Raw genomic sequence first — 13,247 nt, forward strand, 5'->3', positions numbered from 1 at the left:
CTTAGCGATCGAGAAAGACAAAACACAACATTCTGCCTAAAAACCACAGTACCACTGAAACACGGACTCGGGTTCCTACGCTAAAAGCATCAGACAAAGCCGGGGTATCATCTGCAATTCTCCCTTCCTGCACTCAGAGCAGAGCAGCGGGTGGGCTCTCTGGTTCTCGCACGGTTCTGCTCTTGGCAGACCTTGCAAACACCTCTGTGGTCGGAAAGTCCTTGGGTATGCTGGAGCCGTGGGGAGGAGGGGCAAAGGGAGCCTTACAAGAGCTTTGTGTCTCCCCGGCCCAGTTCTGGGAACAGCTCAGCCTGTCTCTGCTGTTACACGGCCTGGAGATCATGGTGCATTCCAGGCATGTCCCCAGTCCAGCCCTGTTGTGCCTGCCTACACTGGAGGAACTCAGAGGAATCCTCTGCTGCACAGTTCGGTCACCTTCAGCGACTCTCTGCACCACTGAAGCCTTCGCACGGGCCAGGATCTGGCCCCCTGCTGGGCACGGAGGTTCCCAATAGCAGGTTAATTACTTCAATTCCTTGGTAAAGGGACACAATGGGCCAAAATCCCCCTTGGAGTAAGCAGATGCCACTTCGCTGATTTCCAAAGAGTTGGGCCCACTTCCAGCCAGGCTGCGCATGGCCCATTTTAGTGGTATATGGCTGCATCTGAAACCCCAGCTACAGGGGTTCTTTCTGCAGCGAGGCACAGACCGGCCTATTGGTCTCCACTGAGGCATACGGGAGCAAAGTATAAACTCCTATTCGTTAGGCCGCTGCACTGAGGGGGACTGCAGGCACACTGTGTTACGGAAACTTCCTTAGTCCCCCTCTGAACTCCCCACATCCCTACGAACCCGGGAACGCCAGGCTTAATGAGGCAGCTTTTTGAACCTCTACACGATCGCCCATTCGCTCTCGCCTCGTTCCAATTTCCCCTATCTGCATCCTTCCCTGCACCGCCTTGCACGTCATTGACCTGTGGGGAGAGTGGCACGGAGATACCGAGTCATTCTGCTTCCCTGTGGGGACGCCTGGGGGATTAGACTCCTGCCCTGACGTCAGCTGACTGCCCCATCGCTCTATCTGCATGCCAGGAGTGCAGCACCCCTGTTATCTAGCTGCCCTTTCAGGGAAAGAGCCCATGACCCCTCCTCACCAACAAAGAGAAGGGACCTCGCTCCCTGTGAGATTCAGACCAGGAAACGTGCCTTGCAATTCACTTTTAATGGGGGCAGGGGGAGGGAGGGATGCTAAATTCATTCTCTGTATGAAATGATTGCTTTTCCCGTTCCTCGCCACTCCTTCCCCTGCTCAGCACTTATCTAGAGGGAGAGCAGCTTTCTTCAATCCCTCCTGCAAGCTTATGATTCAAGATAAGAGAGAAGTGGAAAAATCATTTCCTAAGGGCTCTTGCCGACAGCGGCCAGGGCATAACGTATCCAGAGCCCTTCCCTTCGCACGGCCACGGCAGCTAGCTTTTGGGTCTTCGAGATCTGTGAGACACTTCTAGCAGCTGCAGCGTAGCTGGCCTGGCTGAGGCAATGGCTCCTGCCCCCGGAGAAGAGGTCGGAATGGTGACGATCCGGGGACTGCAAAGACACTCACATCGAGGGAAAACCCACAAGGAGAGCAGCAAATACCGTAGACGTGAGGGAGAGGGGGAATGCTGACGATCTGTATTTCCTTAGGGGAGTGGAGAGTACAGAATCCTGTTCTCCGCTGGGAGGGGGCCAGGAAGATTTTTAGCCTTTTGCCTCAATCTGGCCACCAGACTCTACTTCCTTTCTCGGATCCCGCAGGCCCTATTTCTAAAATCCCATCCCCCTGCACTTGCCATACCGGCTTCCCTGGTTGAAAAACATGGCCGGAGGCCGGACAGATGTGACTTCCAGCCCCCACAGTGTGGGACATGAGTCCCTACAGGGTCCGACATTACCCCCACCCTTTCCTCAGACACAAGCGGAGAACACAAGTCTTACCGGCAATTTCAAGGGAACTGTTGAATTTTCTCCTTAACACCTGTGGCATAGACATTACCTAGAAGAGAAAGGAGAGGAATCGTCGTTAATCTCTGGGGCTGTGCCCTTTCCCTCAAAGCACTGTCTGAGGGGCCCAGTGGATAGCCTTAAAGGCAGGCTTTCCTTCTGTGTTTAGGAAAGATACCAATCTCCAACACGCCTTCACATGTCCATCCCGGTCACAGTCAGCCAGCTGAGCATGTACCGGTGGGAACGTTGTGTTTACTAGCTGACTGTATCCAGAATACACGGCAGGGGGGGGATACACAAGGAGAAAAGCAAAGCAAAGATCATTGTTTAATTCTTCCCAAAGGCAAAACTCTATTTGACACGAGAAATCCTGACAGCCCTCCTGGAACTAATTCTTAGTGCTAGGAAGCTGTACCTTAGACAGCACTTTGTTAACCTTAAGGCAAATGGTTAGGAGGCCAGGCACCATACAGAAGTCTGCATTCTCCAGAGGGTTAAGAGATATTATTGCACATTCAGAATGAAAACAATGCAGCATTCCTAACAGGTACCAGATTTGAGGCCCGACAGTCAGTGGGACCCTCTTTAGCTCTTGCACCAGTGCAAACTTCCCTAAGCGGCTATGCCGTCATGTCAGCCCTGAGCCAGAGTAATCGCTTTGGCCAGCTGAGTCTACTCCTGTTCAGCCATGTTTTGCTGACTAGGGATAATTTGAGTCTGTGGACCAGTGGCTACCTCATAACACCCCCTGGTGGCCTCAGAACATCCCTGCATGCAGCCCCTCCTCTCTGTTTCCCCTCTTAGATCCCCAAATAAACTCCATGCAGGGTTTTCCCAGTCAAACCACAACAGCCCTCCCTGGGGTCTGATTTATTAACTCAAAGCTCAGAACTAAACACCCTTCAGCAGGGTACAGCCCAACTGCCCTGGTCTGGTGAAGGCAGGAAGAGCTCTGACAAGCTACGCCCTGCCCTTCCTAGCTGCAGCCATTCCCCTGGTCTCAGGATCTCCAGTCTCACTGCAGCCATCTCCTGCAGGAAATTCCCTGGTTCCCTTCAGGCGGGGCTCATCCCTCTATCAGGGTTGGCTTGGCCCCAGGCTCTCCAGCCCAAGGCAAGCCACCCTGCTACAGTGGAGAGGACAGTGCAGTTCCCATGCCCATTACTGGCCTTTCTGTCAAGTCTGCCAACAGCAGCTACCAATTATATATCTGTGACGTGGACACGTGTCCGTTAGGAATTGGCTGAGTCCCCCAAGCCCATTTCACGCAGGCTACTTGATGTCTCTTCAAAGGGTAGTGGCCACAATCACTCCAGACTACCCAAGGTTTCTCTGGTTTGTTTTAATCACGTCGTTGACAGCCAGGAGCCATCTGTGTACTCACTTTGAAGTCATTTGGCGATGCCCTCTCTGAAGAGTCCGTACTTTGATCTCCTTGGCCGCTACCTGCGTTCCGGGGAGGCTGGAGCATAAACAGCTTAGGACAGAAGAAATGTAAAAGATTTCTATGACTTCTTCAGTGCCAAAAGACAAGCGAGAGGCACAGCTGTCCAGAGCAGCTGGGACATTTGCAGCACTGGTCCTCCATGCCAACTCATCCTCTATGGTGATACTGAGGGACCTATGAGTTACATTAACTGACGGCTCAAAGTGTGGCATTGAGCGAATAGCAGAGCACTGGGTTCTAGTCCCAGCCCTGCTACTAACCGAGATAACTTTGGGCAAGTCACTTCACCTCTTTGTTTCCCCTCCCAACGTTTGACTGTCTTGTCTGTTTAGATTGTAAGTGTGTCCCATGAGCTCTTGATGCCAACTGGCAGAGTGCATAAGGGTTACAGGAATCGCCGGGGTCTGGCATTTACATTCTGGTTCATCAAAGAGTCTGATGTGAGGTGTCTACAGAAAGCTGGTGCCGCACTGGTCATCAATGTCGGTGTGATGTGCGTGGGTTGTGGAAAGAGCTACGTACTTACACTGAAAATTATGTTTTTAAGGTCTAAGGACAGGTAAAAAGCAAGTTTTCTTTCAGACAAGAAACATTTATGGGTCTGTTTACATGTAAATTAAGTCTTGCTTGGTTCACACTGGGCCTCCACTCACAAGCCTGAGCCGAATGCTAATGAAGATTGTGGAATCTTCACAGAAAGGAAATTCACAGGAAGAGGAAAACAGCAAGAGTTTTTCTGTTGAGCGGCAATAGACTGAGCTTCGGAAACCATATCTGAGGCACAATTCTGTGCATTCCTTCAGTTTGTGAGGACAACTGATCAGCAGGCTTGATCCTACGAGAAGGGATCTCAAACCAGCTGGAAACACTAGGGAAATTACTTGGGGTAAGTTTGCTTTCTTGGAGGAGGTAGGGGAGTACCTCGTTAGTTACATTTGGCTCCAGAAAGCACATTATGATTTTGTTTTATATGTAACCACTTGTTTCCAATATCCTTTCCCACCCTTACTTGAATCTCTGTTCTTTGATAATAAACAGATCCTTTTTGTATCTACAAAGACAGAGAAAGTGAGAGAGCTAACGGCCGTGGTGATGCCGAGTTCCATCCTGCACGCGGGTATGTGCTGTTCCTTTGGGAGTGTTGCAAGCATTCAGTGGAGCAGAGGTGGGGCACTACAGAGGGGTTGGTGTGTGCCCATTGCTCACCTGCACAGAGACAATGAGGCCTGGCAGTGCTTGTGTTGCCAGAGACTGGTGGTTTCAGAAAGCTGATCCACAACAGGCATAGACAAGACTGCTTCCCACTAAGGGCACGTGGTACCTCCCAACCCTGGCTACTCCAGGGCAGTGTCACAGTGTGGTTTTAGGGGCAGGGCTGGTCTCATACTGTGTGTGTGTACAATGCCTAGTCCCGTAGTGTCCTGGGACCTCTAAGCACTGCCACAATTCCAGTAGCAACAGCCAGGAGATAAAATCCCCTTTTACCATACGGCTCTCAGCTGACTGATCCTAAGAAAGTTCTCGTATCCCCGTTTTAAGGGGTCGTACGCTGGCATGGCAGCGGTTGCTGCAGATGAGGATCTCATGTCTAAAATGAATGGGGAAACTGAAGACTTCCTGTCACAGAGGAGTGGGATTTCTTTCTTATAAAGAAGGAGACAGCGTGCAGTAAACGAGTTCCTTCTGAACACAGGGCAAGGGGCCTGTAAATGTACGTGCAGTGTCTAGACACTGGAGTGGGACTCAGGAGACCTGGCTTCTATTCCCAGCCCTGCCACCGGCCTGCTGGGTAACCTTGGGCAAGTCACTTCCCCTCACTGTGCCTCAGTTTCCCCATGTGTAAGAGGGGGATAATGCTACTGTCCTCCTCTGCAAAGCACTTTGAGATCTACCTATGGCAAGTGCTGTAAAAGAGCTAGGGACTGTCATCCCAGAGCTGTTTTGTTTATACCATATGTAGAATAGCACTTGGGTTAAGGGCCTGATGCACGAACCGGCAGGGGAGGCTTTTAGTCCTGGGCTATTCAGGCGGTCAGACAAGATGGTCATAACTGTCCCTTCTGGCTTTAACATCACTGTGTCCCATGCACAGCTGAATGCTGGGTGCACCCTCTGCAGGCAGACACACTCACCTGCGTGCTGTATTTCTTCTTTGGCTTTTCCACTGGTTTCACTGTCAGCCCAGCAGCACTCAGCGCTGCGATTCGAGTCTCTATATCGGAAACCTAAGAGAAAAAATGCACATAACTTCCTACAGGTGCACCCCCAGAAACGACTCTGGGAGCTGGGCAGATCCCAATCACCACCAATCCCTCTGGCGTCACCTCCGCTGCAGCCACTGGCCCCAGTGCCTTGCCCGCCAGGTTTGTGCCACGCTCAGCCCCCGCCGGGTTGGAAAGTGAGCCCGCCCTGCACCCATTCCGCAGCAGTGGCTCTGCTTTCGGTGTTGCAACCTGGTGCGTGGGACTGTGGCACCATTCAGGTTTGGCCCAGCCGCCCCTCCATAGTTGGAGACAGAAGGGCGGACGGGCCAAATTTGATTGGTGCTGTGACCTAGAGAATGGGGGTCGTGGCGCCAGTCAGGTTTTGCCCACCTACCCCTCCAGACAGGCCAAACCTGAATGGCACTGTATCCCCCACGTGCAGGTTGTGCTACCACTCGGCAAATTGCCCCCGACTGCCGTGCTGCCAGTGATACACACCGTGCGTAACGTGTGTACGGCTGTGAACACCACTATCAATATGGCAGCGTAAAGGAAACTCTCATTCCGAGTTTACTTTCTTACTGAGTAAATGATGAAGCATCAGGGTTGGCCCAGCGCTGCGTTTGTACAGTGCCGAGCACAGCTGGGGCTCTGGTCTGAGACGACAGCCCCTAGGCACTAATAAATAACAATGCAAGAACCAGCCTGACCTCGCTGGTTCACCCGCTTTGTATAACTGAGCTATCACCTCGCTCTCGGCATGCTGCATCTGCACGGCCGCCGATGCCACTTTGTCCTCCAGCTCTGACAGCTCGGAGTCTGTGGTCCCGCTGTGCCGCGCACGTTCCGCTAGGTCCCTCGGGGTTTGCTCCAGCCCGGATGTCTTTCCAGCAGTCGTGGAGACCTGAAAAAAAAGCCCTCGTGTGACTCACCTCGCAGTCAGGCATCATCTGCTCTGCCGTCTTCCCATTCTAACCCCCGCTGCGTTGACACAGGCTGCTCTCTCATGCTTAGTTAAGACAGTCCTCAGGTTACCATGGACTCAGCTCCAGATGGACTGGGGAGATCAGAGCCGTATAACTGCAAACTTCTGTTTTGCTGAACAGTCTGTACTTTTGGACTCCCGCAGGGCTTCCTTCCTCTAAGTGACTGGGTCATTTCCTCCCCTTTGCTATTTTTCAAAAGCAGCGATCGCTCTGGCGAAGCGGGAAAAGCTCCCTGTGAAATACCAGGACAAAACGCCACGACCTGAATGCGCGGTGTCAGCGTCTGAGCAAGGATCGTCATGTCGTGCATTGAGACTAGGAGGTAGGCACTTAGAAACAAGGCCAGGCTGCTGTGTCCTGCTCTAGCACGCTTGCAAGGCGAGGAGAGAGAGAACAACACTGCCAGGCTGTGAACGCCTCCTGTCTTCTCTAGCTGTGTCTGGATCTGCTGAAGAGCTCGGTGCGGCGTAGAGATGCTACACTTTGGGAGCTGGAGGCGTAATTAACTCGCCAGTCCCTATCTATAGCATCTTTATGTTCTGGAAATACATTTTTGGGTAGGGATTCCTCCACGTGCCTGCCAACAAGGCGTTGCATTCACATGCCGACTGGGGTCTATTTGAAGATATGCGTAAACGTTTCTTTCTAGACAAAAGGGTTAAAGAAACATTATTACCCATCCTAATACACCATTTGATTACCACTACGTTTTCAGTTTACTGAATAACGCTTATTGCTTGATGATTCCCATCAAATTCTAAAAAAAAAAAAAAAAAGATTGGTTTACTTGAGTTTGAGAGAGATTTTCATGAAAATGTACATCATTTCATTGCTGTAGCTTTTGGTGTTGTTATAGAACCAGTACAACCAACTTACAAAATAGTTGTATTCCGAGCCCTTTTTCTTTTTTTTTTTGGTCTAAGCTCCTTGGGGCAGACTCTGTCTTTTTGGTCTGTGGTTGTACAGTGCCTGGCACAATGACATCCCGGTCCCTGACTAGGGCTGCTCGGCACTATTGTAACACACCTAATAAATACAGGACAGTGCCCAGCACTGTGGGGTCCTACTTAAGGCTATGATTTGGGGCATGGAAAATTGTTGGTAAATTTCACGGCACGGGTGCTGGAAACAATCACGGAAAGTCACCGAATAATGTGGTTCTCTCTACATCCACATACACACGAGTATAGTGTGTGTGTGTGTGTGTGGGGGGGGGGTGTTTGGAAGGTAAGGCCCGTCGGGGGGAGGGGTTGGAGGGCAAACTTACCCCATTAGTGGCGGTTCCTGTGCTGGAGGGCTGGGCCCTGCTTCCTGCCCAGGGTGTTTCAACCTAGCACACGGGGTTGCACCGCCACTTAGGTTTGGCCCAGCTGCTCCTCAGTCTCCATTTATGGAGGTGCGGCCGGGCCAAAGCTGAGTGGTGCGGTGACCCCCTGCGCTAGGTTGCAAGGCCACTTGGCTGGGGAGCCTCATCAAATGTGTTTTATAGCTGTTTCCAGGATGGCAATGATTTTATTCAAATTCACAATTTCCATGACCAAACTGTAACCACGCTTGGGGTTCCTCGGCACCTAATAAATAACGTACAGCGCCTAGCGTCATGAGAACGTAAAGACATAAGAACACAGTATGTTCGTACCGATGAATACACACATCCAACACCTGATTCTAAGTGTTATGTTAAACAGAAGTACCATGACTGCCTTGAGACCCACAAGGACTGAGTCAACCTACACGTTTGATTGAACGAGACATTAATAACTAATATGCAAAATAGCCCTGTTAGAGTAAGAGTGCCAGCATACTGCTCCCATCAGGGCCGGCTCCAGGCGCCAGCTCAGCAAGCAGGGGCTTGGGGCGGCCAAGGGGAAGGGGCGGCATGTTGGGTTCTTTGGCGGCGGGTCCCTCTGGGAGGAAAGGACCTGCCGCCGAATTGCTGCCGAAGAGGAAAGTGGTGCGGTGGAGCAGCCGCTGATCGCAATTGCGGCTTCTTTTTTTTTTTTTTTGCCGCTTGGGGCAGCAATAACCCTGCAGCCGGCCCTGGCTCCCATGCTTTTCTGAATGATCCCATCATTTTATTACTGCAAATAGTCTCTCCTCCCACATTCACGGCTCCCTGGCTTGCTGTGCCTGCACTGTGTAACGTGTGAAGTTAGAGAGAACACTCTCCAAGGCAGGAAGCCTTGCACTGGAAGGCACCTAGTACAGGGTAAAATAAATTCACGTACTAAGAATCCAACCAGGGACTAGAAACCTGCCATGTGCCCGAGGTGTGAAAAATCCAAGTGTTGTGTATTTCTAACTAACTGCAATTATCCACCCCAGCGATTTGGTAAATCGTTTCAGTGTGTCACTGACCATCACAATCTATTGGTGAACAATTAAAAACCACTCAGAGAAGTTACTTTACAAACACTAATGAATGCTCGGAACATCCAGGGGACGGAGACGGGAGAGAGGAAATGACTTGCCCAGAGTGGCAGTATGACTCGGGAGTGGGCAGCTCCCACCTCTGCGATCTGGTTCCCACCCCTTTCCTGTTGCCTGTGAACAACCTCGTTAAGGGTGAGTATGAGCCCCCGATGGTTTTAGAAGGCACCTAAAGTCCATGGCTGGATTCTTTCTTTCCGGGGAGGAATTCAAAGACGGAAGCTGATGTGAAGGGTCCCACTGTCACTGGGATGTAGCATTTCATTCAGAAACTGGCAGCACTGTGGTATTTCAGAGGAAGTTTTGCCTTTTGTAGCTGTATTTTTATGACCAAACTCTCTGATGAATGAACGAAACACACAGTGTAAAAACTATTCCCAAACTCAAAAGCAAAATCCATCAGCCCAGACCTCCCTTTGCCCACTAACGCTTACAACACTATCTGCCAAGGTCAAAAGAAATGACTTGGAGGTTTAACAGTTCCACTCCCAGTCAAGTGATCCATTTCCAATACACTGTAACAATACTATGCAGCATTACTTACTACAAAACACTGCATGGGAGATGCTACGCAAGAGTGAACATCCAAACTTACCAGCTTACTTGCATAAACCTACACGAGCATATTAGCAACAGACCAATCACTCCTTTCCTGTTCCTAAAAACATTCTCCCACTCCACTGCCACACCGCACTATGAGACACTGTATAGAACCCGAACAGAACGAACTCCATGAGCCCCCTTCAAGCTTTACTACACATCGAGCCAAACCCCAGGGTAGTTAATGGAAAGACTCACGTTGACTCCAAAGGGCTTTGGATCAGGCCCTTACACGTATAACGTCAGCGATATCCAGCCAGCAGCACCCTTGGCTGGGTGAAGGAAGGACATTTTAACCCAGACTTTCCCACTACCATAGATTCGATCGAGGGACTAACAGTTAAACTGAGATGGTGTAAAATGGCAACAGGATAGGAGACTTGTGTCAACCCATCAAAGCTGGGCTCCTCTCCTGAGGGCTTGGGCACACCCAGCGGAGAGGTGTGTGTGTGTTTTAGTTACACCTGGGTGGGATATGAAGTAGTAGATGGTTGAGGCCCATGACAGGGAGATTCTCCCCATCTAAAATGGTGGGTCAGATCCTCAGTTGCAGCTGAGATGTGCTTGGGGCAGCTTAGGGGTGGTGGAGCTAAGATGGCTTAAGAGCTGTTCGGACAGCCCGGGTCAATGTGCGCTTTCCCCCGGCACTGGCTGGAGGGGAGTGTAGGAACAGCTCTGGTGGTTCCATCCCAGCCCAGGAACCTGCTACGCTGGGTCATCCTCCTGAGGTTAGCTCAGGAAGCCATACAGTGCTGCTGACACACCAGAGACGCTGATGCTGCACATGTTTTAAGACCTTTTAAACGTGTCATTGTCTACTTATAACATATTAAAATGGATAACAGGCTGCCTTTCTCTGACCTCTATGCCCTGTCTCAATGGCCCCGGTCTCCTGTACAATCATCACTCACTCACTCATCAATCTGCCATTCTCCTGAAGGAACCCCTCCTCCCACTTTTCCCAGAGCTCCCCTCCTCCCAATGTAAGAGTGGACAACTTAGTAAAACATGCACAAGGGGCTTCAATATTGGTTGGCAGCAGTGGGCCAGTGTGACAGAATACACCCTACCCACTAGTGTAATAATCTTTGTACAAAGTATGCCTTGTGAGATAGCATTTGAAAACCCACAATTTGCTGGTCAATACTGTCCTGATAAAATACATGCCACAACACTGTATGTGAAGTTAGAAGATTCCACTGTATGGTGTTCTTAACACATCTTCCAAACTGAGGCTGGCAAACAGATCCGTCTCAAACAAAGGAATGTGTGCCCTGCTTAATTTGCATGTAAGCAGTAAACAGTCATATCAAGCAGGAAGGGAAACAAAAGATGCTCCAACGGGTGAGGAAAAAGCAGCAGGGAACATCCTTCCCTATAGACTCTGTCTCCTGAATCTCAGCCAGAAATGTTTTCCAAGAGGGGGCCTAACACTTTAAAAAGGAGGGAAAAACACCCCAAGGCGCCCCCTCCTCTCTCTCTCCATCAATTCACTGCGCCAGAAGGGACAAAGGAAGCAGCACTGAACTGGACAAGGGGTCCTGACCTAAGCAGTTCAGTCAGTAAGACTGCTGAGGACATGTGGTGAGAAAACCTTTCTTTGAATTTAACATAGTTTCTTAAGTTAGGCGCCGGCTGTGTTTAACCTTTATTTTTCATGTAACCATTTCTGACTGTTATGCTTCATGACTTGTACTCACTTAACATCTCTATCTTTGTCGTTAATAAACGTTTTCTTATTGTTTTATCAAATCCAGTGTGTTTGAATTGAAGTGTCTGGAAAACTCCATTTGGGGTGGTATTATTTCTATGCAAGCAAGAATGGACTTGATATGAGTTTGTACTGTCCAGGAGAGGGCTGGGCAGTACAGGACACTCAGTTCTGGGGGGAAATCTAAGACTTGGAGCGTGCTGGGGTCACCCTGCAGCACAACCAAGAGCCGGCGTGTGGCTGGCTGGCTGCAGCACACCCCCAGACGTAGCTGGGAGTGACTCGCAGGCTGGAGGCTGTTTGTGAGCAGTCCAGACAGAGGCTACAGCAGCAAAGCCATGCAAAGGACACCCCAGGTTAGAGGGCAGGCGTGACACAGCTACTCATTAGCTTGGATTGCACCCTGGGGCTGTCTCAGAAAGATCTCGTTGTACCAGTGAGGAATGGAAAGTGTCAGGGGGAGGGGGCGTTGGTTGTAGTCTGTCAGAAACACCGTGCTTGGAGACAACTAAGAGCTGAGAGCTCATCACACTGAACTCAATCAACACTCCCTGTAGTCTGCAGAGGGGGTCCTCTGCCTTTCTCGTACCAGTCTAGAGGGGCGCTCTCCCCCTCCCTCTCATATTGTGCAAAGCCTGGGGACAGCCGGGGGGGGGGGGGGGAGCGATTCCTCTGACATCTGATTCTCAAGGCCTCTGGGGTCAGGACTCTCAGTTTAAAATCTTTAACTCTGATGCCTGCAGAGCAAGGGGCTGTAGCCTCCCTGGGCATTATGCTGTGCCCCGCACACTCGGCGTGAGCCCTGCCGATGAACAGCAGGGAGCCTTACGACTTCTTCAAGTTTTCGACAGGCTTCGCCCACCTCCTGCCCATCTTTCCGCCCTGCAGGGAGGGGAGAAGCAGCCTCACCCTGGCCCTCTCCACTCAAGGACTCCTGCCCGGCTCTCAGCGCCGTGGCTGTGAAGTCACACAACACCGGAGCCGACGACCTCTGTGAACGCCACACGCAGCCAGAGAAAAAATGTACGTTAGCACATACGCGCACACACCACAGCCCAAACGGGGGAGAAGGGGTGACCGAGGACGAGGAGCTGTAATTAAAGGGCTCCCATTGTTCCTTGAGGGCTCTCAGCCGGAGATGGAAGTGGCTCTCACGGAGCGCTTTGATCTCGGATCAGACTTCGTCGAGTACAGCGGGGACAAAGGAACCGTCTCAGAACGCCAGTGGCGCGCTCCCATTAGCCGGCAGCCTGCACATAACTACAGGCTCCAGGAGCACGCTGCAAGAGGGCAGCTCGCGCCCCTGCAGGGCATTTGTACAGCACCTAGCACAAAGGGACTTCAATCTGAGCTGGGATTTCTAGGCGCTGCATACCGCAAATCATCAGGCTATTTGTTTTGCTTGCTGTGGTACACAATCTTACCGCAATCCCCCCCGCACCACTGCAGCTTGAAACACTCAAAGCCAGTCAGCCCAGTTAGAGAAATGCAACCGAGCAGAATTTGGTTCAGGGCTTTGGTGGCCGTTGAACCAAAGGGAAGCTGTTGAACCAGCTTTATGATCACAGCCACAGCCCTTCCCCCGTGGTTTTCCCTTCCTCACACCACTCCCTCATTTTGGAAAGGCAGAAGAGCAGCTCCCAGCGGCTCTATTCCACTGGGGCCGGACTAGCCCAGCCACCCAGTCTACAAACACTTACACGAGAGGTCAACGGCGGTAAACGCAGCAGCTGAGTTAGGGTCGTGAAACGGGGAAGTCCTCATCCACCCAGGTGCCAGTGGGGCGCACTGCTGCTAACACAGCTCTGGGAGCAAGGGAAACAGGACTTGGCGTAGAACGGTGGTTGTGAAAATGAAAAAAAGAGAGCGAGAGAAGCAGACT

General features: G+C 51.2%; 1 protein-coding gene across 7 annotated transcripts in view; it reads right to left on the reverse strand.

Moving 5' to 3' along the window:
* Window positions 1-13,247, reverse strand: part of MLPH (melanophilin) — a 79,186-nt gene that overhangs the window by 2,848 nt on the left and 63,091 nt on the right. For all 7 annotated transcript variants that reach the window (XM_045031703.1, XM_045031702.1, XM_045031701.1 and 4 more), the window contains 4 exons: window positions 6,387-6,542; window positions 5,567-5,659; window positions 3,372-3,464; window positions 1,979-2,036 (listed from right to left, as the gene is read on the reverse strand). In XM_045031703.1, the coding sequence (XP_044887638.1) occupies window positions 1,979-2,036; window positions 3,372-3,464; window positions 5,567-5,659; window positions 6,387-6,542 (400 nt within the window). The remainder of the gene's footprint in view (window positions 1-1,978; window positions 2,037-3,371; window positions 3,465-5,566; window positions 5,660-6,386; window positions 6,543-13,247) is intronic.

This window comes from Mauremys mutica, chromosome 10 (assembly GCF_020497125.1).
Source record: "Mauremys mutica isolate MM-2020 ecotype Southern chromosome 10, ASM2049712v1, whole genome shotgun sequence".
Classification (NCBI taxonomy): Eukaryota; Metazoa; Chordata; order Testudines; family Geoemydidae; genus Mauremys; species Mauremys mutica.